Source organism: Caretta caretta, chromosome 7, assembly GCF_965140235.1.
Source record: "Caretta caretta isolate rCarCar2 chromosome 7, rCarCar1.hap1, whole genome shotgun sequence".
NCBI lineage: Eukaryota > Metazoa > Chordata > Testudines > Cheloniidae > Caretta > Caretta caretta.
Window position 1 is genome coordinate 8,318,213 of NC_134212.1, and position 24,428 is coordinate 8,342,640.

The 24,428-nt window shown below is 43.8% G+C and overlaps 1 protein-coding gene across 2 annotated transcripts in view; it reads right to left on the reverse strand.

Annotated features, from left to right (window-relative positions):
- The window catches only part of SUCLG2 (succinate-CoA ligase GDP-forming subunit beta), a 243,939-nt gene extending 227,097 nt beyond the window's left edge, over window positions 1–16,842 (reverse strand). For both annotated transcript variants that reach the window (XM_048856939.2, XM_048856937.2), the window contains exon 1: window positions 16,729–16,842. In XM_048856939.2, the coding sequence (XP_048712896.1) occupies window positions 16,729–16,812 (84 nt within the window). In that variant the 5' untranslated portion in view covers window positions 16,813–16,842. The remainder of the gene's footprint in view (window positions 1–16,728) is intronic.
- Between the last annotated feature and the right edge of the window lie 7,586 nt (window positions 16,843–24,428).

The window sequence follows — 24,428 nt, forward strand, 5'->3', positions numbered from 1 at the left end:
AGGAACAGAGTAATTGGACATGGTGACTTTTACTGTAGGTTTCTCCCTCAAAGATGGCCAGTGTCCAAAGTAGCCAAAAATACAGCAGTTTATATATCTACTAGCTGTTTTATGGATCATCAAAAATGAGTCACCTATTCCAGTTCTTACTGGACAAGTTTTCCTTTCACAAACTGCTCCACCACAACTGACATGGGGGGGTCAGAATCTAAAAGACAGAAGAACTGAATGAATATGGAGACTCATCTACACTCTCAGTCCTATAGGTGGTCCCTGCAAGGAAGAATGAGGAACGAGTGAGAAGCAATATGAAGTAGCTATCCCCCGTGCAACTGGCCACAGGGTGTTTTAGGAAGGGGTTTGAAATGCCTCACAGGGGCAGGTACAACGTCACACGACGCAGGTTTCTCAATCCCATCATTCTATGGGCATCCTGCTAGGTTTCCAGATGCTTTTCACCTGCCCTGGTAACCTACCATCTCTGTCAGAAAGCATGAATCCTGCACTGCTCTTCAGTACTGTGCTGTACGTTATGAACACAAGACTGGAAGAAGAGCTCAACGGGAGGGGGCACTGTTCAGCTGAGGGAGGCCTTGAAGGAGCATTTTAACCCTGAGCCACAATAATGTGTGTTGCTGTAGCGCAGGGGTCCCCAATGCGGTGCCCGCGGGTGCAATGGTGCCCACTGGGGCAGTTGTGTGCACCCGCAGGACACCGTGCCGCCGAAAAGCCGCCGCCGAGCGCGGCCACAGAAGAACCACCCGCCGAAATGCCGCCAAGAAGCGTTGCCATTTCTCGGCGGCATTTCTGCAGCGACGCTTCTTGCCGCTGGTCAGTAGCATTTCGGCAGCGGGGTGTCTGGCGCCCGCCACAGTCTTCTGGGAATAGGAATATGCCATTCCCACAGAAAGGTTGGGGACCACTGCTGTAGTGTGCTGAGCCTGGCATTGTTTGCAGTGTGCTACTAACCTTGTAATGATTGCTGGGCGGGCCCAACTATCACAATGCATATGCACCTACTGCTAACATCTTGAATGTTAGCAGCAGCCACCAGGGGATGGAGAATAATAAAGATAAATTCACTTTCCATAAGTAGATTTTTATTCCACGCCCATGCAAACATACCTATGTCATGCTGAGAAACTTCATACGTGCAGGGGAAAGTATCTTTAAAGTGGATGGAACAGGGAATTCACAGCGTTCTCTCTTTTCCCTTGCCCTACCCCAGAGCCTCTTGCTTCCTAGGGGAAGGGAGATGCTGGGGACTAGTGGAGACTTCTGTGGGTTTTTCTCTCTTGTTCCCTCAAGCCCACCTTTTAACATTTCTCAAAGCTTTCCCAAGCAGCAGCAGAGTAAAACTGGATTTGAAATAGCAGCATCATATGCTCAGGGTTTAGCTGATGGCCATATTTGGGGTCAGGAAGGAACTTTCCTCCAGGGCAGATTGGCAGAGGCCCTGGAGGTTTTTCACCTTCCTCTGTAGCATGGGGCATGGGTCACTTGCTGGAGGATTCTCTGCTCCTTGAAGTCTTTAAATCACGATTTAAGGACTTCAATAGCTCAGACATAGGTGAGGTTTTTCGCAGGAATGGGTGGGTGAGATTCTGTGGCCTGCGTTGTGCAGGAGGTCAGACTAGATGATCATAATGGTCCCTTCTGACATTAGTATCTATGAATCTATGAATAAGTAGAGGCAACTAGAGCAGCAGAGGAGGGTCTGGAAGACAGCACTGAATTGGTTTACATTCGGTTCACACTCTGAAAATTTTAAAAAAATCCTGTATGGTTGCGAAGATAAATGAAACTTAGGATTTTCAGAAGGGGCCAGTTCTTGCACAGGAAAACTTCCTATTAGCCACTGGAGAGAGCATTTCTCAAATCCTGAGCCATAGCATCACACACAGTGCAACTCCCCAGTTTTCCAAAATGTTTCAGAAACATTGATACGCTTTATAACTTGAATATTCCAACCTGCTGCCATTAGAAATGCAGGAAAATTTGCAAATATCTAAAGGAAATGAAGCTTGTGGCAGCAAGGGGAGCATTGACAATCCTTATTTATACAAAAACAAACACACCACACTTACCACTTTTAACTGATCTTTGCCAGTTACCTACTAAAACAGTAAAAAGAAAAGGAGTACTTGTGGCACCTTAGAGACTAACCAATTTATTTGAGCATGAGCTTTCGTGAGCTACAGCTCACTTCATCGGATGCATACCGTGGAAACTGCAGAAGACATTATATACACAGAGACCATGAAACAATACCTCCTCCCACCCCGCTCTCCTGCTGGTAATATCTTATCTAAAGTGATCACTCTCCTTACAATGTGTATGATAATCAAGCTGGGCCATTTCCAGCACAAATCCAGGTTTTCTCACCCCCCACCCCCATACACACACAAACTCACTCTCCTGCTGGTAACAGCCCATCCAAAGCGACCACTCTCCCCACAATGTGCACAATAATCAAGGTGGGCCACTTCCAGCATAAATCCAAGTTCAACCAGAACGTCTGGGGGGGTTAGGGAAAAAACAAGGCTACCTTGCATAATGACTTAGCCACTCCCAGTCTCTATTTAAGCCTAAATTAATAGTATCCAATTTGCAAATGAATTCCAATTCAGCAGTTTCTCGCTGGAGTCTGGATTTGAAGTTTTTTTGTTTTAAGATAGCGACCTTCATGTCTGTAATTGCGTGACCAGAGAGACTGAAGTGTTCTCTGACTGGTTTATGAATGTTATAATTCTTGACATCTGATTTGTGTCCATTTATTCTTTTACGTATTCTTTTACCAGTCGGAGAACACTTCAGTCTCTCTGGTCACGCAATTACAGACATGAAGGTCGCTATCTTACAACAAAAAAACTTCAAATCCAGACTCCAGCGAGAAACTGCTGAATTGGAATTCATTTGCAAATTGGATACTATTAATTTAGGCTTAAAGAGAGACTGGGAGTGGCTAAGTCATTATGCAAGGTAGCCTATTTCCCCTTTTTTTTCCTAACCCCCCCAGACGTTCTGATTAAACTTGGATTTATGCTGGAAATGGCCCACCTTGATTAGGAGAGTGGTCAGTTTGGATGAGCTATTACCAGCAGAAGAGTGAGTTTGTGGGGGGGGGGGAGGGGGGAGGTGAGAAGACCTGGATTTGTGCTGGAAATGGCCCACCTTGATTATCATGCACATTGCAGGGAGAGTGGTCACTTTGGATAAGCTATTACCAGCAGGAGAGTGAGCTTCTGTGTGTGGTTTTTGGAAAAAAAAAGGGGGGGGGTGTGAGAAAACCTGGATTTGTGCTGGAAATGGCCCAACTTGATTATCATACACATTGTAAGGAGAATGATCACTTTAGATAAGCTATTACCAGCAGGAGAGCAGGGTGGGAGGAGGTATTGTTTCATGGTCTCTGTGTATATAATGTCTTCTGCAGTTTCCACAGTATGCATCCGATGAAGTGAGCTGTAGCTCACGAAAGCTTATGCTCAAATAAATTGGTTAGTCTCTAAGGTGCCACAAGTACTCCTTTTCTTTTTGCGAATACAGACTAACACGGCTGTTACTCTGAAACCTACTAAAACAGCGGGGGTGGAGGCTGACAGTTTGTGACCCCCCCCACGTAAGAACCTCATGAACCCCTGAGGGGTCCCGACCCCCAGTTTGAGAACCACTATACTACAACAAACATTTTAACTTCAAGGTTTCAGGACCATTTTTTCGTCCCTCTCTGTCCTGCTATATGCCCTAGAACTGATTTTGCCAAGTGCTCCTTCTTGGTCTTTTATAATCAGTCTGATTGCAAACTGATTGTTCCCTAGTCTGACCCTTTCACACTTAGCAATAATGTAGTTTGGTGTATGTTCAGCAGGGAGGGTCCCCTTTTTTTTCCCCCTCCACCAGCTGCACGCGTTTCAAGGATCACAAGATCTTTTCCTTCCCAGAGGCTAGTGAAGATTAGAAGGCGAAAAAAACGCACTCACGATGAAACGTTCTCTGAGATCATGCTGTCCTCCCACACTGACAGAGCACAGACGAATGCGTGGAGGCAGACAATGTCAGAGTGCAGGAAAGCACAAAATGACCGGGAGGAGAGGTGGCGGGCTGAAGAGAGTAAGTGGCGGGCTGAAGAGAGGGCTGAAGCTGAAAGGTGGCGGCAGCGTGATGAGAGGAGGCAGGACTCAATGCTGAGGCTGCTGGAGGATCAAACTAATATGCTCCAGCATATGGATGAGCTGCAGAAAAGGCAGCTGGAGCACAGACTGCCGCTACAGCCCCTGTGTAAACAACCGCCCTCCTCCACCAAGTTCCATAGGCTCCTCACCCAGACGCCCAAGAACGCGGTGCGGGGGCCTCTGGCCACCCAGCCACTCCACCCCCGAGGATTGCCCAAGCAACAGAAGGCTGGCATTCAATAAGTTTTAAAGTTTTAAACTTTTAAAGAGCTGTGTGGCCTTGTCCTTCCCTCCTCCACCACCCCTCCTGGTGCTTCTCTCCTCCACCACCCCTCCCAGGCTACCTTGGCAGTTATCCCCCTACTTGTGTGATGAATTAATAAAGAATGCATGAATGTGAAGCAACAATGACTTTATTGCCTCTGCAAGCGGTGATGGAAGGGAGGAGGAGAGGATGGTTAGCTTACAGGGAAGTAGAGTGAATCAAGGGGCGGGGGGTTTCATCAAGGAGAAACAAACAGAACTTTCACACCATAGCCTGGCGCCCTCCTGTGCTCTTCCAACTGCCCTGGGAACAGGTGGTAGCTTTATCGACGAGAGAAACCCTCCCATCAACATAGCTCCATCTACACCAGGGGTTAGGTCAAAATACCTGGGTCACTTAAGGTTGTTGATTTTTCACACCCCCTGAGCAATGTAGTTATAACGACGTAATTTTGTATGATCAGTTGCAAGAGCAAAACGGGACAAATGGCCAGTTTGGATAAAAAAGTGGGGTGCAGAGGAACATTCGGGAGGGGAAGCCAGCAGCAACGGCGGCCCTGGACAGGAGGGTGGGGTGCACCTTAGGCCAGCAACAACACCAAGTGGTTTGGGCCAGCCTCGCACGGTGTCCCGTTTTCACTTTGAGAAATATGGTCACCCTTCCTGTGAGTGCTCATTCGCCAAGGAAACCGACACAAACACTTTCAAAAGAGGCGTCTGGGAGCTTAAATGCATAACTTTACTAGCCACTAAAAACCACAGACTGAACAGAGACACTGGAATTATGGCTTATTGCAACAATCTAACTCCTCCCCCTCAGCCAGCTGCTTCCCCCACCCCTTCCTTTCCTCCCTATGACTGGAGGGGTGTTAACAGGCCACTTCACCTTGAATGGTCCCTTAAAAGGCGTTAACTACTTTTGTTAAATAATCTGTTTATTTAGCTTGTATTTAGCTCTGAGGGCTTGTCTACACTTATAGTGGTGCAGTTGTCCTACTATAGAGCTTAATGAAGATGCTACCCAACAGGAAATGTCTCTCATACTCCACCTCCCCGAGAGATGGTAGCTATGTCAACGGGAGAAGCCCTCCCTTCAACATAGTGCTGTCTACACCAGGGATTAGGTCAGCATAACTATATTGCTCAGGGGGATGGATTTTCCACACCCCTGAGCGACATAGTTATACCAACATAAGCTCCTAGACCAAGCCTGGAGTAAGTTTTCCGTACCTGAAGAAGAGCACTGTGTAAGCTTGAAAGCTTGTCTCTTTCTCCAACAAAAGTTAGCCCAGTAAAAGATATTACCTCACCCACCTTGTCTTGCTTAGTGTCACACAACCAGATTAAATCAGAAAACATTTGCGAAATAAACCGTTATGACAGTTTTTAAACAAACTTCAGGATTTACAAAACTTCAACATAATAAATCAGTACTCAGAATGTTTATTGAGCATCCACATGCTTACAACTCAAAGGCGCTCAGAGCACCTTCACATTTCTGGACCCAATTTTCATTGCTTTTAAATAAGCCTATTTTTTGGATAAAATGTATGCGTAATAAAAATTTGGATTCAATTCTATTTTGTCAATGGACTAGCTATCAACAGCACTGTTTTCCATTAGTAATTAATTTTAGCCAAATTATGGCCATTTTGCTTATTTAAACTTCAAAGCTTTAGGAAAGGTAGCTTTCCTGGACCTAAAAATAAGGGCTTTGAAGTATCTATTGAAAATAGACTGCAATATACAACTGTGTAATCAGTTGCAGAAAATACTCTAATATGTTCCCTGCCTTTGCAAAGAAATGATTGTTGGTGATATGCATTACTAACTGAAAGAGTGAAATGAAATATCTTCTCCACATAAATTAGAAATGTTCCTTTTATTTTAAATATCTTAAGGGGAAATTTAATATTTTTGCTCTCATCTTATAAAATGTTTAACTTCATAATTTTTCTACAATGTAAAAATTACATTTTTATGCAAAATATAACATTGAAAAAATGCTTTGCATATTTAATACAGCCAGCAGAAAAAGAAAATCTAAGGCTGTTTTACAACCTACAAAAAGATAAAATATTTATGATGTTCAGACTATGCTTTCCTATGAATTTTCAGTATACTTACTTCATCCTAATTTAAACTTTCTGAATTCTTAAGAAACCCAAGTCATGACCAATGAGCTGGTCAGAAGTGCTTCTGAATTTCTAACTCAAGTAATCATTTTATCAACAAAGCTTTTCAATACTGCTGTACATTAGAGAATATATTTCTTAAAAGTCTGTTAAGGATTTGTGACATTATCTGATTAAAATATGAGATTATATAATTGGAACAAATCTTGTACAAAGGTTGTCAAGTAAGGTGTCTATGGAAAGGTTATGATTTGCTGAATAAGATTATGCTATCTGTATACATGTATCATTTTTGTATTTGAAGTTATGAGCATTGGCTCTATACCTGTATTTCAAATACATTTTCTCCGGGGGTAACACCCATAAAGTATTTAGCCTGCGTATCTTAAAGGGACTATTCAAATTAAGTGGCTCATCAAATTAAGCGGCTTAACTCACAATGGACCATGGAAGACGCCCATCGACGCCTGATGGACTTTCATGTGAACAACATAGAATAGGTAATGCCCTCTGCTGTGACTAAGTGAAATCATGCATGAACATGTGCCTTGACCATGTGACAACACCCACCATCTTCCTACCTGTCATTTTCCACTAGCTGTCCTGAGGGCTTTGTTTGAAACAATGGATTTCCCTCCATATGGCAGAAGCTATAAAAGGCTCTGGAAACATCTCCATTTTGCCTCTTTCCTGCTCAAGCCTCTGGACTATGAACTTATACTACTGGGAGCATTCTAACCAAGGGACTGAGGATCTTCCAATGATTTGGAAGCAAACAGAGACTTGACTTACGCCAGTAGTTTATCCCAACGCTACTACAAGCCTGAACCAAGAACTTTTCATTTATTGTATGTATTTGATTCCTTTAACCAATTTTAACTCTCACCTTTCTTTCTTTTTATAAATAAACCTTTAAATTTTAGATTCTAAAGGATTGGCAACAGCGTGATTATTGGATCAGATCTGAATTGTATATTGACCTGGGTGGTCCTTTGGGAGCAGAAGAACCTTTTGGTTTGACGACAGTGGTTTTAATAACCACCCATCTTTAAGTCTAGTGCCTGGGTATTGAATCTAGGACTGGAATGTCTAAGGAGACTGCTTTTCTGACTTCTTGTTAACCAGTGTGGTGAAACAGAAGTTTACTTTTGTTGCTGGTCTGGTATATCTTATAGGGAGAATAACCACCAGTTTTGGGGTTTGTCCACCCTTACTCTCAACAATTTGTCCTGAAATTGGTATTCTCAGTTGTGACCCACAAAGGCATGGTGACAGGAGTCATTGACACTTTATGGAAAACTTAGATAAACATTCAATTTAGAAACAGTCTGGCCAATATTTGCCTGTATTCTCTTGTGTTTACTAGGGAATCAAGCATAAAATGGAATCACTGTTTTAAGAAATTTTCTGCTCCTATTCTGTATTACTTGAAGTCACATACTAATAATCTTTATGGTATCCAATCACATCACCACAGTGGATTATGATTTTGAGCAGCCAGCAGCACATTTTTAAACAATAAAGATGCAAATATCCATAGTAATAGAAAGAGATATGAGAATTAGAGGAAAACATAAGATATAAACAGAATTGTCCAATGTGTACCTTGACATGAAAGACAGTTTACTTTACTAATCCCAAGTGGGTTTACATAGCTCCCTTTTGTGAAGTATCAGAGTAGATACTTTCCACAGACTAGAGTGAAATGAGCTCAAGTCACCATGGTACACCCATGAAGGTATACAACCTTCTGATTTCCTGGGTCAGGCAGTTGGAGAGAAACTGAAAAGTCAAATAATATTCCATTGAGGCAAGCCCTTAAATAAGTGCCAAACAGATACTGGTGTGGCTGGAATAGGGGACCAAATGTTACAAGTATCTTTTTCCACCTATCGCAGGTCACTTTTTACCAGTATTTCTCAATTAGTCATGTTGGGTACTGGAAAACCACATGATGGAAATTTACACTGCTGCCATCATCAAATCCCAAAGCAAGGGTCTGGGACACTGTAAGCAGTGTTAAGAACATAAGAATGGCCATACCGAGTCAAACCAAAGGTCCATCTAGCCCAATAGTATCCTGTCTTCTGACAGTGGCCAATGCCGCATGCTTCAGAGGGAATGAACAGAACAGTTAATCATCAATGATCCATCCCCTGTCACTCATTCCCAGCTTCTGACAAACAGTGTTATCTCTTCATCATCAGAGACTTTGACCTTAAAGTGAATTTCTACATTTCCAGCATCACTGATCAAACACCCAGAAAAATAAATTTATTTTTAAGTCATCTTTAAGACAAAGCAATCTTGCTTCCTGGAAATGCAGGCACATTCACTGCATATGCTTAGCCATTTGAAATGATTGAGACATTTAGACCTAGGGAAGTTCATTCAATAAAAGCTAATCAGTGAGCTGAGGGAGTAAGGGAAAGCAATCCTTCATCAGAAGTATGCTCTTCCAATAGCTAAACACACTACCTACCTGACAGCTGACAACATTAATGAGGCACTAAGTGACAGGTCACTTGCAAAGCCAATGCCAACCCACACCAACTTCACGTAAGAGACAGTACAGAATGAATAGAGGAGTGAGAACATTGGCTCATCTACCAATAGCTGAATCAGTAACCGGCCAATAGTCTTCAAACCAGTTTCATATTGGACATTTGAAAAACGGGAGTGAGGGGGAGCCGCTCACGTTCTGTATTTGAGGAATGGAGTGGGAGTCAGGAACTCCTGAACGCTCAACCCAGCTCTGGCCCCAACTACATCTGTGGCGCCAAGCAAGTCACTTAACCTCTGTCTCAGTTTGCTCATTATTATAGGAATGGTCTATAAAAAGAGACGTCTAAATATATATATAAATAAATGATTAAACTTAGATGGCACTCAAGAATATGAATCACCATTCCTGGGTTTTGTGAGACCAATACAATTTCTTGTTGTGCACTGCAAATCGCTTTTCCTGCATAGCTTTGGTTACAGTTATAACATATATCTAAAAATTACAGCAAGTGATATGTTAGTGTGAATTGAATATTTTGTTCATAATTCCAAAGTCTCTCTCATGGTACTTTCACCTCTGCCTTGCACTTGTATATTTTTCCTTTACCAGACTCTTTCATGCCAATACTGTGTATCAGGAGCTGTTTTATTTTTTTGTTAAGTAGTAACTGCCTTCCTGGCAGCCATTTAACTATACTTTAGTCTTTGGACCCCTTAGAGGAAGACCTAAAAGAGTAATGAAATGTTCCATTGGTAAAAAAATTTTCAGCAACACAAATTGAGATTTTTTTTTCTTTTTTTTTTTTAAGAGTTTTTTTAGAGGTGTGGGGTTTTTTTGAAAAAAAAAACAAAACGTTTTTAGCGTTTACCTCATTTTTTCCCCCCGAGTTTACCTGTTCTTGTAATACCTTCCCATTTTTCATCTTGGCCAGTTTTTATTCCCAAGAGCTTCCTTATTGTTCCTAAAGTATTCTGAATACATAACATATAAATGGGTTTCAGAGTAGCAGCCGTGTTAGTCTGTATTCGCAGAAAGAAAAGGAGTACTTGTGGCACCTTAGAGACTAACATGCTCAAATAAATTTGTTAGTCTCTAAGGTACCACAAGTCCTCCTTTTCTTTTTATATAAATCGGTATTTTTTAAAATTGCTGTTACTGATATTCTCAATTTATTCATTCATTTTCAGACAAATGAAACTCTTCCACGTACAGTTTAATCATAAAAACCTAATTCAGTTTGGGACAAGGACCTAATTTAAGGTCCACTGAATCCTGCAGGTCAGCATTCCATCTACTACACCACCTTTAAGATGAATCTCAGCTTTATTAACTTAAATTGCATGGGCACTATATAAAAAGTCACATTCATTTTGCAGAGCAACAAAGCACACAGGAAAATTGCAACATTTACAATGCAGCTTGTACAACCTCATTTAGCTGATAAGAACTTGTATATAACCTTTGGTCCTTCACTGGTAGACAGCAAGAATCCATACCTTTATATTATGAAAAGAAAAAAAACTAAACCTGAACTATTAATTATGCAGGATACAGAGGGTAGAAGCGAATGTTTAAATTACTGTGTTTTCCAATGCCAATCAATAATCAGTACTACTCAAATTAAGTAAAACCTAAAGAGTGTGTTTCATGCAATATACACAAATGAATATATGACTTTCAGAGCAACAATTTTAACACTTCACATTCACAGAACAGTCATAATTTTGAATGCTGACTTACTATCAGGGGCTTTATATTTCTATAAGAATTTGTCACAGAACCATTAAATACACCATATTATCTATGGACCCCAAGATATTAAAAAGGGAACTTTACATAAATTAAAAGAGTTGCTTTAAGACAAAGTCCACTATGCATCCACCCAACACTGAGGACATGTGTAACCACAATATTATGATTTCTCCAGACAGTGACTTATAAGTTGTCAGGTCACCAGACAGACAGACAAAAAGAAACAAAACCTAATTCAATATGTTGAAGATGGAGCACTGTTGCTGTTTGAGAAGTCTATGGGCAAGAAGAGAGAGAGAGAGAAAATCAACCAAATAGAAAGCTGATAATTCCCCTGTGGATAAAGGTGATATTCACAAGCCTATATTTACTGAACATATTTTGTTCTCTGAATCAGCATATAATGGGATTAACAATGTAAAATAAATCTGTCCTTACAAATAAATGTTTGTGTGTATAAAGATGTTAGCGTTACCATCTGTAACTTTTCTGAATTCTCCCTTTACACAATCAACAATATTTAGCTGCTATGTGAGACTATGTCAGCAGCAGCAGGATAAATCAGAAAATAGATAAGAGAAGGCTTCAGGTCATCATGTACATCGTCAGGCCAAGGAAGGATTTCTGCCTACGGTATGTGTTCAGTGCTTTGTCCAATCTCTTTTTTTAAATGGCACAAGCCATTGGAGTACCAACATTTCCTGTGCAACAGTCTAGTTAACTCCACTGTTAGAAAATACTTCAATATTCAATCTAAAGTTTTCCTCTACTTAATTGCATCCCATAACTCCAAGCCTCTAAACTATTGATCTGATTTTTAATTGAATCAATATTAACTATGGATCAGTGCATAATTACCAGTTTCTAAGTTACTGTCATGACCAGTCACACTTATATCACAAAGCCCCACATTTTATTAAAGAACTTAGTGTAAAAAAGATGACAGTACAGATAAACGGGTTCAGCAGATGGCTAGAAGCTTGCTTCTTCAACAGAGCATATTAAAGAAGTGGATTTGCTGGAGTAGTTCCTTAGGGTATATGCTCAAAGCTGCGATGTATATGCTTGAAGCTACAAAAAAGAGATTGGGATGCCTGAGGGAACAATGCACTCAGACAGTCAACTGAAGGCGTGGTCAGACACTCAGCAGGAGTTTGGTTAAGTAACCACAAAACTGTACTAAACAATGAGCTGGATTTAACAAAATGGCATCCCTAAAAGGCAAAGGAATCAACAATTCACTATGTCAACCCTCTAAAAAAAGGAAAGGAGAAGGGTATAAAGAGAAATGAGTATATAAGGAGACTGTGGTTATTAAGGACCCAGGCTCAAACTCCTAAGCATTCTTCATGACATCTGTTCTGAAGGTCATTTGGTAGACAACAGAATTAAATGAGGTTAAACAAAATTTTCTGCTGACCCACTGTTTTGCAAGGATATGGCAGAATATTACCAAATATGTTACTATATAACATATACCGTAAAAACAAGGTGATAGGAGGAAAGTGACTTTGATACCTACACAATACAAGAACTCTTTCCAAGAGCACCAAGTTGTTCTTACAAATGAATACTAATTCTCCAGAGACTGTGTCTACCCACAGCTATAAACAGTACATCAGAAGTAGATTGGTACCAATAGTTATTCTTATACTAGGCTTTACAAACTGCTAATTAAGTCAAACTATACCGATGTGAGGTGACATTTGTTTAGGTGAACTGGTTGGAAATTAAGGTAGGGAGGATGTGTCCCCTTATCCTCAGAGTGGCACAGTCAGAATGAGTACCCAGAAGTCCCTCTCAGCTCCCACTGCAGTGGTCTATCCACCTGGCTTTGTCTCTCACTCACACACGCTCTACTAGATACCTAAAAGACAGTCTGAAAAGTGCTCAATAGAAGCAGAATAGAAAGTAAATAAATGGCAAAGTTTTTTTGCCTTTAAATAAAGCTGTGGTCACCAGCACAGTGTCCCACTGTCTTAAAGGCACAAGGGTCCATCTGCATGGAATTACTTGCAAGATCAGGGCCTACCTAAGGTTAGATTTCCCAACGGACATTATCTGACTCGGGAAAAAACATTATTTTTGCAGTAATGACCACTGCTTCCCCATATCATAACAGATTTATCATAATGTCCAGTGGAACTGTCATGTATCTGTAAATTAGCACAGGAGGAATGGGCCAAAGGTTTGCTCCACATTTTGTTTTTTTACAAGGAAATCCATGAAAATCTGCAAGCTTTTCATGCACTACATGCCTGCAGGGTTCAAGGCCCTCTGGACATAATACAACTAGAGCTCAAGGGCAAATCTGTCATCTACAAAGAGTCAAACTGAAGTACAGTCTGATTCTCCAAGAAAGGTTTAAATAATTTACATGAAGCTAAAGACCCGTGAGGAAAAGTGTGAGAATTCTGGTTTTGGACTATAATTTATTTTTAATATATCCATTTGTGGTATGGCAGAACATGAATTTTATTTGGATCAATATCACCCTCAGATACTACTATGCTGGTTGGAAAGTTTTCTCCATTTGCAGAAATGATGGAAGATTTTATATGGATTTTCAGTGGCTACCCTTAAAAACTTGCTAATTTTGCTAAGGCAATTGGCAAGTTTTTACAGGTGATTCCTGTCACTAAATCATGATTTGACATTTTCAATGAGACATGAAAGAGGGAGTCCTTCCTGGAGACGTGACAAGATTATACCATGGAAGGGGATTCTCCACGTTCACTGAGCCTGAGAATAAGGATTCATAATGCTCTTCTAGACACATATGCCACATAGTATATACTTTGCACTAGAAGGCTGAAGAATTGCCTTGAGCACTTTGTAATAATCCAGTCTCAATTATTCGTTGTTTATATTCATTGCTGAAATTTAGTTTACTGTTTCTGAGACTATTTTGAAAACACCCTATACTCCCAGAGGACCCAACTCCCCTTCAAGAAAAGAGGAGACTTCAATCTTGCAGGCCCATTGAATTCTGTCACAGAATGGTCTCTAGCATGTTTTTCAGAGCTTTATAAATATTGCTCCAAGAAGAGTGGGCATGCATTCTCTTGTACAGGGACACTGTGGACAACTGAAATCCATGTCTTATTTTTCCTGAAGAACTTGATAAGATATAATCTCTGTAAGCAGGAACCATTGCATAATTTATTAAAAATATAAGAGAAAAGAAGTTAGGAATCAGGCTACGAAATTTACTCTAACACCTGTAAAAATGTAACAACCAACAAAAAGTTAAAGTGTAAGAAATGTTTTGTAGTTTCCTTTTATTGGGAAAACTATGCAATACCATTTCTGAAACCTGGAACTATGACAAAAGACCAGACTAAGTACTATATACTGCTCCTTTAAAATTAAGTTTTATAGAGGAATGTGTTTGTTCTTGAAGATTTCAAAGTCAGTACCACCCACATTCATTCAAATGACTTCTCTGTTTCAATACAATAATGACCAGTGCAGTCAGTTTTGGCAACAGGAAAAAATCCATCATTTTTGTATAGCACGCAACACTCATTCGAGACAAAAAGCATTTCTGCAAATAAATCACCAAGATTACAGGGGAGTGAGCTAAATTCCAGTACAAATATACTCACAAAAGGATACTATGACAACAGAGAGCTCTATCTCAGACAGCAAGAGGGGCCTACACAGTCCTTGCTTCTATACACAAAGTGTACAAATTAAGGCCCCAGTCCAGCAAACACTTTAGCAAACACTTAACTTTACTACTTGCGTAGTGTCATCAAAATCAGTGAAACTATTCACAGTAGTTAAAGGTTACACACAAGTGGTTGAAGGACTGGGGCCTATAGACATGTTTTAATGAATTAGAAGCTAAATGTGGGGAATCATGGAAGAAATGGACTAAAAACCTTTTTAATCACTGTTCTTTATTTCTATTACAATAATATGCAGAGGCCCTGATCAATATTGAAGCCACATTGCGCAAGACACTGAACATACACATCAGATACCCGGATGGCTTCAGAGCTAACCGTGTTAGTCTGTATCCAGAAAAATAACGTGGAGTCCAGTGGCACCTTAAAGACTAACAGATTTATTTGGGCATAAGCTTTCATGGGTAAAAAAGAAGATGCATCTGAAGAAGTGGATTTTTTACCCATGAAAGCTTATGCCCAAATAAATCTGTTAATCTTTAAGGTGCCACCAAACTCCACATTGTTTTTTATCTGAAGGCACTGTATCCCATTTTGGCCCCATTCTTGCAAACGCTATTCGACCTAGTGCTTACTACTGTGAATAATTCTATTAATTTCTGTGGGACCACTCATAGAACTGAGCCCTAACACCTGCGGTAAGTGTTTACAAGGTTGGGCATAAAGAACTAGATCCTCAAAAGGTATTTAAGCTTCCAACCTCCCTTGAAATTAATGGAAGTTAAGAGTTCAAATACATTTATGGATCTGGGTCTTACTGTTCAAACCGATACATATGAACAGATCTCTGCACCCACCACTAAGCCCTACTGAAGTCTATACAGCTTCAGACAGGTGCAGGCATCTGCCAGTGCAATTTGTATGGATTATACATTGTATTTCTTTTCCATTAAGTGATGTCAGGATCAACAAGGTATTTTATCTGAAATAAAACTCACATAATACTGTACTACCAGGAATGACACCTGCAGAGCAGAGCAGAACAGGACTGGAAACATGCTTTGTTAGCTCTAGAGGGCATTGCTACTGGAAAAATACTTATACTCTGAAGCATGGACCAAAGCAAATATCTGTGCAGCTGCTGACCTGATAAAAAGGAAAAATAAAGCAGTTGGCTGCCAATGATACTGTAAGTGTCTACAATGTGTGTCTAATTTTATCCCCATGACTATTACTATTACACCCTGAGCCTGATCCTGCAGTCCCGGTGAACACCAAACTCCCATTAATTTACAGGGAAGTTTTGCCTAATTTAAAGGCTATATGAAAAAGTTCATTAATTGTTTCGTAACGCCACTAAGACTCACAAAGTTATGGCATGCAGGTCAATTACTGACCTTCTCAGGTAAACTAGCGTGCCCTGGACATCACAGACCCAGCAGTTCCCTTAGTTATACAAGAGCAACTCCCACAGAAGCCTACAGGATTTGTACTCCTAGAACAAAGAGCACCAAGGGCAAATCTGGTGGTCTTCCATTTCATTTTTATTCCACCATCCCAGGCATGATAACATTACTAAAAATACGTTTCAGAGTAGCTGTGCTCACTGGAGGTACCTGGTTTTTGTATATTTTTGACAAATCCGGCACATCCCTCATTTGCTGTAAGGGCATAACCCCAAACATCCGATAACCTCAGTGCCATCATTAGGTTACTAGCATGTCTGCGCGCCCCTCATATGAGGCGACTGTCCTTGACTTCAGGACTAGGGCTGCCTCTGACAGCACAGCAGGGGAGACCAGAAAAAGCAGGAGCGCTGCCCGAAATCGGAGGGTTGCGAACTTTGCAGATTTCGGCGGGGTAGCCATGTTAGTCTGTATCAGTAAAAACAACGAGGCGTCCTTGTGGCACCTTCCAGACTAACCCATTTATTTGGGCTTAAGCTTTCCTGGGCTAAAACCCACTTCGTCAGGTGCACGAAGTGGAAAAGGCAGTCGGCAGGTACGAACAGACAGCGCTCCGCAGAGTTGCCCCGGCAGGGTGGTCTGACGGGCACGCATTAAGCACCCACCGTGGCAAGGGGCCAGGAGTGGGGGCGGGGGGCCCCCACTGACTGACCCCCCGGAGAGAGGGAGATAGTGCGGGGGGGGGGCTTCGTTGATCAGCGCCCCCCCCCCAAGGAGAGGGACGGGGGGGGTCCCTCATTGAGCTGCCCCCCGTCCCTGAGCAGCCCGGGGCGGGCGGAGGGAGCCGGGCGCACTCACCGGGAAACTGCCCCTCAGCAGGGCGGAGCGGCGGGCCAGCCCCCACAGCGCGGCCCCGGCCTGAGCTGCCGCGGGAGACGCCATCTTCGCCGGGCCACGTGAGCTGCCCCGAGCCGGGGGAGGAGCCGCCGCCGCCCCGCCCGGCTGGCGGAGATGTGGGGGGAAGTCGGCGTGTCTGGGGGCGGGAGGGGTTGTGTGGAGGGGAGTCGGGGGTCACTGTGTGGGGGAGGGGTTGTGGGGAGGGAAGTCGGGGGGTCACTGTGTGGGGGAGGGGTTGTGGGGAGGGAGGGAGTTTTGGGGTGTCTGTGTGGGGGAGGGGTTGTGTGGAGGGAAGTCGGGGGTCACTGTGTGGGGGAGGGGTTGTGGGGAGGGAGGGAGTTTTGGGGTGTCTGTGTGGGGGAGGGGTTGTGTGGAGGGAAGTCGGGGGGTCACTGTGTGGGGGAGGGGTTGTGGGGAGGGAGGGGGCTTTGGGGTGTCTGTGTGGGGGAGGGGTTGTGTGGAGGGGAGTCGGGGGTCACTGTGTGGGGGAGGGGTTGTGGGGAGGGAAGTCGGGGGGTCACTGTGTGGGGGAGGGGTTGTGGGGAGGGAGGGAGTTTTGGGGTGTCTGTGTGGGGGAGGGGTTGTGTGGAGGGAAGTCGGGGGGTCACTGTGTGGGGGAGGGGTTGTGGGGAGGGAGGGGGCTTTGGGGTGTCTGTGTGGGGGAGGGGTTGTGTGGAGGGGAGTCGGGGGTCACTGTGTGGGGGAGGGGTTGTGGGGAGGGAAGTCGGGGGGTCACTGTGTGGGGGAGGGGTTGTGGGGAGGGAGGGAGTTTTGGGGTGTCTGTGTGGGGGAGGGGTTGTGTGGAGGGAAGTCGGGGGTCACTGTGTGGGGGAGGGGTTGTGGGGAGGGAGGGAGTTTTGGGGTGTCTGTGTGGGGGAGGGGTTGTGTGGAGGGAAGTCGGGGGGTCACTGTGTGGGGGAGGGGTTGTGGGGAGGGAGGGGGCTTTGGGGTGTCTGTGTGGGGGAGGGGTTGTGTGGAGGGAAGTCGGGGGTCACTGTGTGGGGGAGGGGTTGTGTAGAAGGAGGGGGCTTTGGGGTGTCTGTGTGGGGGAGGGGTTGTGTGGAGGGAAGTCGGGGGGTCACTGTGTGGGGGAGGGGTTGTGTAGAGGGAGGGGGCTTTGGGGTGTCTGTGTGGGGGAGGGGTTGTGTGGAGGGAAGTCGGGGGGTCACTGTGTGGGGGAGGGGTTGTGTAGAGGGAGGGAGTTTTGGGGTGTCTGTGTGGGGGAGGGGTTGTGTGGAGGGAAGTCGGGGGTCACTGTAGGGGAGGGGTTGTGTAGAGGGAGGGGGTTTTGGGGTGTCTGTGGGGGAGGGGTTGTGTGGAGGGAAGTCGGGGGTCACTGTGTGGGGGAGGGGTTGTGTAGAGGGAGGGGGCTTTGGGGTGTCCGTGTGGGGGAGGGGTTGTGTGGAGGGAAGTCGGGGGTCACTGTGTGGGGGAGGGGTTGTGTAGAGGGAGGGGGCTTTGGGGTGTCTGGGGGAGGGGTTGTGTGGAGGGAAGTCGGGGGTCACTGTGTGGGGGTGGGGTTGTGTAGAGGGAGGGGGCTTTGGGGTGTCTGTGTGGGGGAGGGGTTGTGTAGAGGGAGGGGGCTTTGGTGTGTCTGCGTGGGGGGAAGGGTTGTGTAGAGGGAAATTGGGGTGTCTGTGTGGGGGAGGGGTTGTGTAAGGGGAGGGGGCTTTGCGGTGTCTGTGGGGGAGAGGGGTTGGGCAGAGGGAGGGAGCTTTGGGAGTGTTTATGTGGGGGAGGGGTTGTGTAGAGGAGGAGGCTTTGGGGGTGTCTATGGGGGAGGGGTTGTGTAGATGGAGGGGGCTTTGGGGTGTCTGTGTGGGGGAGGGGTTGTGTGGAGGGAAGTCGGGGGGGTCACTGTGTGGGGGAGGGGTTGTGTAGAGGGAGGGGGCTTTGGGGTGTCTGTGTGGGGGAGGGGTTGTGTAGAGGGAAGGGGCTTTGGGGTGTCTGTGTGGGGGTGGGGTTGTGTAGAGGGAGGGGGCTTTGCGGTGTCTGTGGGGGAGAGGGGTTGGGCAGAGGGAGGGAGCTTTGGGGGTGTTTATGTGGGGGGGTTGTGTAGAGAAGGAGGCTTTGGGGGTGTCTATGGGGGAGGGGTTGTGTAGAGGGAGGGGGCTTTGGGGTGTCTGTGCGGGAGGGGTTGTGTAGAGGGAGGGGGCTTTGGGGTGTCTGCATGGGGGGAAGGGTTGTGTAGAGGGAAATTGGGGTGTCTGTGTGGGGGAGGGGTTGTGTAAGGGGAGGGGGCTTTGCGGTGTCTGTGGGGGAGAGGGGTTGGGCAGAGGGAGGGAGCTTTGGGAGTGTTTATGTGGGGGAGGGGTTGTGTAGAGGAGGAGGCTTTGGGGGTGTCTATGGGGGAGGGGTTGTGTAGAGGGAGGGGGTTTTGGGGTGTCTGTGGGGGGAGGGGTTGGGCAGAGTTAGAGGTTTGGGGCATCTGTGTGGGGGAGGGGCTTTAGGGTGTCACTGTGGGAGGGGTTGTGGGGTATTGGGGTGTCATGGGAGGGGTTGTGTATTGGGGTGTCACTGTGAGGGGAGGGGTATTGAGGTGTCACTACAGGATAGTGTCTGTGTGGGAGAGGGTTGTTTTGTGGGTGTCAGTGTATGTGAGCAAGGGGAGAGTGTTTGGGGTGAGTATAGGTGGGAGGTTGGAGGTGTCACTCTGGGTGGGGAAGGGGATGTTTGGGGGTATCATGCAAGGAAGGGGCATGTGTTTTGGGGTGTGGTGTGTTTTGGGGTATCACTGGGTGGAGCAGAGGACAATGTGTTTGGGGGGTCCCAATAGAAATCCACGCTTCTCACCCTAACCCTGCACTCTCTGGCTTTACAGAAAGAATTCATGATGTGCTCTGCTGCTTCTGTCACTGCTGCTGCATGAGAGATCATCCATTCAGGACAAAGTGCAGCCTAGCCCCTGCCTCATACTTGCTACAAAGTAAAAACTGGGGGCTAAAATTTCAAAAGTGACTTCTGATTTGGGGTACCTCCATTGTTGAGACCCAAACTTGATTGTCTACAAGTCCTGAGCACCTGTGCTCTGAAAATCAGGCCCCTTTATAGTGTCTCAGATGGGCACCTACAAATTAATATACTTGGAATCACTAGTCACTTCTGAAAATCTCGGCTTCTAGACTTTAGGGAGAGGCAGACTATCAGAGCTAAGAGTCAGATCCACCATCTCTATCTGAGAATAATTTTCCCCAGTTGAGGAACCAGCTGAATGTTGCAAATCTTTCCACTGTACATGTGACAGGAATGCACTGTATACAGAAAGTGTTGGGCCTAGAGCCCTTACTGCGTACAGCAAAAAAACACATTTGTGATCTCAGTAGCTCCTCTCATAACAATTTAATATTTTATGATGCATGTCACTTAAACTGATTCTTTCCCTCGTATAGATCAAAATGATATATAAACATTAGTTACCCTGAGAGGTAGGTAAGTAAATATTATTATCCCCATTTTATGGTACAATCTCTGTAAATTGTGGGATGAAGAAAGGATTTCAAATCCCTTTTTCTCAAGACTAGGATGTGATGAGAGCCAAAGGAGAACCCTGCTGTGAATGCCTAAGGCTTATTGACAAAAAAGGCATATTCTTCAACAAAAAACTTTAAGAAACAGTTAGGGTTGAAAGTGTGTATCAGTGGATTCTTATTAACACCAACAACATTGCACTTCCTTTTCAAAAATTCTACAATTGCAGAATAACCCAGCTGCTGGCAAGGCTGGAATTCAACAGCTATTACCCATATTTAAGTGAAATACTGTAATATACTTAAATAAAGCTTCTGAAGATGGTGCTTTTGACTGTATTATAATGTGCAGTCCTCAGAATTAACATAGAAACTAGCATGTGCCTGTTCTTGCAGAGTATTGTGTACAGTATTCAGTACTGTGACAAAAAATATAATTTATTTTTGTTTCTTGAGTATGAATCTGTAAACACACCATTATCCAGCTGCCCAAATTATTATGGCTCTCTGCATTATATGTATATATAGCAGATAAATAAACTCTCAGACAATATGTGTGGGTTGCATATACCAATAACATTTGATAGTCTGAAGAACACTTTCACACAGAAATATAAATAGTTAAGAAGTGTCTACACTGCACTTTTTAAATTGCTTAGATTTACCAAATAGAAAAAGGGAATGCAAAAATCCAGTCTCGTTCAAAGGGCTGACTTCTAGATGCCCCTGTGCAGGATATAAGGAAGGTGGAGAAGAGGTAGAGATCTTCATTTTTCACACCTAACCCCCATGCACCTACACAGGAGCCAGGGAAGATTAGGCCTAACTCTCTCTAAAGCAGTAGGCTTTACCTCCGTGTAATGCACCCAGAAGTCCTGCTTGGTGCCAACAGAGCATAGTCACTGGTCGGGACCATGTCTGGACTCCTACACTCCCGGTTGCCTCATATTTGCTCTGGGGAGCACATGCTGAAGCTTTCAAACAGTGAGATCCTGTAGTCTTTACTTGGGTGAATAGTCAGTGGAATTACTCATGTGAGTTAGAGTTGTAGGTTTGAGTTCAAACGTATCTGCATCTGTCTTGTGTAGTTTGCAGTGTTGTTGTAGCCATGTTGGTCCCACGATATTAGACAAGGTGGGTGAGATAATTGTGATGGGGTACCTGGAGTGCAGCCTGGACTGAGGTACTGCTGAGCCCTCCCAAACTTACCAGCCTGGGTTGCCTCTCACTGTGATGCTGATGTCAAGCTCCAAGCCTCTGACAGGCACTGCACTTGCATAGCCATCCACAGGCACAGGCAGGGACGCACCCAACTGAGTTACATGAATGCTCTCCTAGCCATTCATGAACCTTCAGTAAAGAGACTCCAGCCAATTCCCCCAGCTCCTCAGCCTTGCACCCCAGAACTGTACTGTCTTGCTCTGGTCAGAAGCCTGGCCAGTGTAAATTCATTATCCAGTTTGTCACTTCCTCAATGTGGAGTGGACACACACTAGCCTTGTAAACTTAGCTGAGATCCCCAAGCACTTCAACCAAAACACACTTTTAGGTAAAATATAAAACAGATTTATTAACTACATAAAGATAGATTTTTAGGCAATTATAGGGAGCAAGTGTAGAGATCAAAGTTGGTTACTTAAGAAAAAAAATAAATTTGCAGTCTAAGTTCTACAAACTAAACAGGATTTGAATCAAGCAGTGTCTCACCCTGGCAGATGGTACAAACAGGTTACAGATCCTCAATAGACAGGGTGGGACTGTTTTCCATCCTGGGACCACCCTCCCCCCATTGAAAGTCTTTGTCCTCCAGATATTCCTCCAGGTGTTGAGTGGAGGGGAGGGAGAGAGGCCAAGTGATGATGTCACTTCACGTCTTTTATAGTTTCTTCAAGCTGGCTGGAAATATCTATGCTGTGACATGGGAGTCAGTCTCCATTGCATATGGGCTCTCTCTGAGAAGTCCCCATTGCATAGAGTCTCTGGGATTGTGAATTCTTTCTTTGGTGGGTGTTGATGAGCCATTAACCACTGTCTGGCTACTCCATTGTTGTACCTGAAAGGCTGGTTGTGGGTGTTCTCGCAACACATTTCAGTAACATATACAGCAGTACATCCTAACCTCACATATAATGACAGCACATACAATCCAACAGACTATTAATGTTCAAAAGATCAAGTGATACCTTGTAAAGGGATACCTCACAAGGCATACTTTGTACAAAACATATAATTATATGATAGCGTTGAATATGGGGGTTCCAGGATGCTACTCTGAGGTACAGAGTGTCACAATAATATTTTTTATTGAACTAACTTCTGTAGGGGAAAGAGACAAGTTTTTGAGCGTACACAGACACCTGAAGATGAGTTCTGTGTAAGCTCAAAAGCTTGCCTCTTTCACCTACCTTGCATCACAGTCCAATGTTCACAGTATTTAGGGAAACTCTTCTTGGCTTCTTGTATCTCCGCCAGACAAAACAAAACAACAAAAAACAGACTTTGGTCCAAAGCTTTTGCTTTTGTGCTTGGATTTTCTTTAGTGTGAAGCAATCGATAAATGTTTTTGCGATTAAACAAGGTCTAAAGAAACATGTTGCAAGGCATCACTGCACAAATCATTATTCAGACCAAATGATTGATAGTTTTAATGTTAAAACATTTTTTTTAAAGTTTCCTTGTATCATAACTAGTAAGGAAAAACACAATCTTAGGTGTTCTCACATTTCCTCTTCTTCAACTTGGCAGTACTTGTTAATAGTGAAATAATGTGCTCATTTTCATATCCACATAGATTACCTCCCAAACTATTTGCTAAAGATGAATGTCATGCCAGCCCGTGGATGGTGTATCCTGCAGTTCAGAAAGGTTGTTTATCATGAACTTTTCATTTAAACGTAAAACCATTTGACAAATATAAACTCATTATAGCCAGGAGAGCTGAATGGCAGTTTGTTAAAAAAATTATTTTTCTAAATAACATATCTGAGCTCATGCTGATACATATCAGGAATAAAATCAGTATTACTGCAATGAAGCACAAAGCATTTATATTTTTATGGATAACAGTTCTCTATTCTGTAATGAAGCATATTTAAGTCAAATCCTGCTTTCCTTGTTCACATTATTAGTCCCATAGGTTTCAGTGGGACTACTGTTGTGAGTAAAGTGAGCAGGATATGACTGTCATACTTTCATTTTGATCACTGATAATATGATGGCTGTCACCTATGACTAATTTTAACCCCTTCTTCAAGGTATTTTAGATAATAGCATGCAAGAAGATTTCTGTGTACCCGTTACCTTATGATTGTATCTGTGTCCACAGCAAAACGTTGAAAGCAATTTATTTCTACAATATTTCCTGCATAGTCATTGTAAGTATATATTAAAAGGAGATAACACTAAGACATGTTCTGGTAGGACTTTATAGTAAGTCCTGTCAAACTACTCACTGTATCAATGTGAAAGGGGAGGCAAGAACAGAGAGCTAATGGCACAAAGAGTAGGGAACATCGTTAACATAAGAAGCAGCTGGTAAATAAGGGCAGTTACAGAGGATGAAGGTAGAAAACAGTTTTTATCAGAAGCTGGCACAGTGTTTCAGGGAGAATACACAGTAGCAGCAAGATGTAACATGTACTCCCCCTCACTCTGGCCCAGCTTGGTGGAGACAGGGGCAGGAGAACAAGGCCATAGCCCTAACGGTTATAGTACCAGTGTTGTCACTAGAGTACCTGGATCCTAGTGTGCTAGTAGCTCAAGATATGAGTTGTGGCTGGTTCCTGCACTCTCTCTCACCCCTCTTTCCCTAGCATCCCTGCATGAGTCTAAGCACAAACTGGCCCTAAATAAGACAGGGTATGGTATATGGTCAGGCGGTGACTGAGTGGATGAAGGGATATATTAGCTTAAACAGTACTAAAGTAAGGGCATAAAATTTTGGACAGAAAAAGGAGCATGAAAACAGAAGGTGAAGGAAGAAGGAAGGACCTGGATGAAATAGAGAAGTAGTACTTGGAAGGAAATGTTCTTTTAATGCAGGATGCTTTGGGTAGGTAGGAGTCTTGCCTGCACTGTCTTGAGTCAATCACAGTATAATTTATACTTCCTGCTGTAGATAGATCACCAGCATGCATTTAGATACCTTTTTGCTTTCCCTCTTTCAGATTTCACCAACCTCCCCCGCATTTGTTG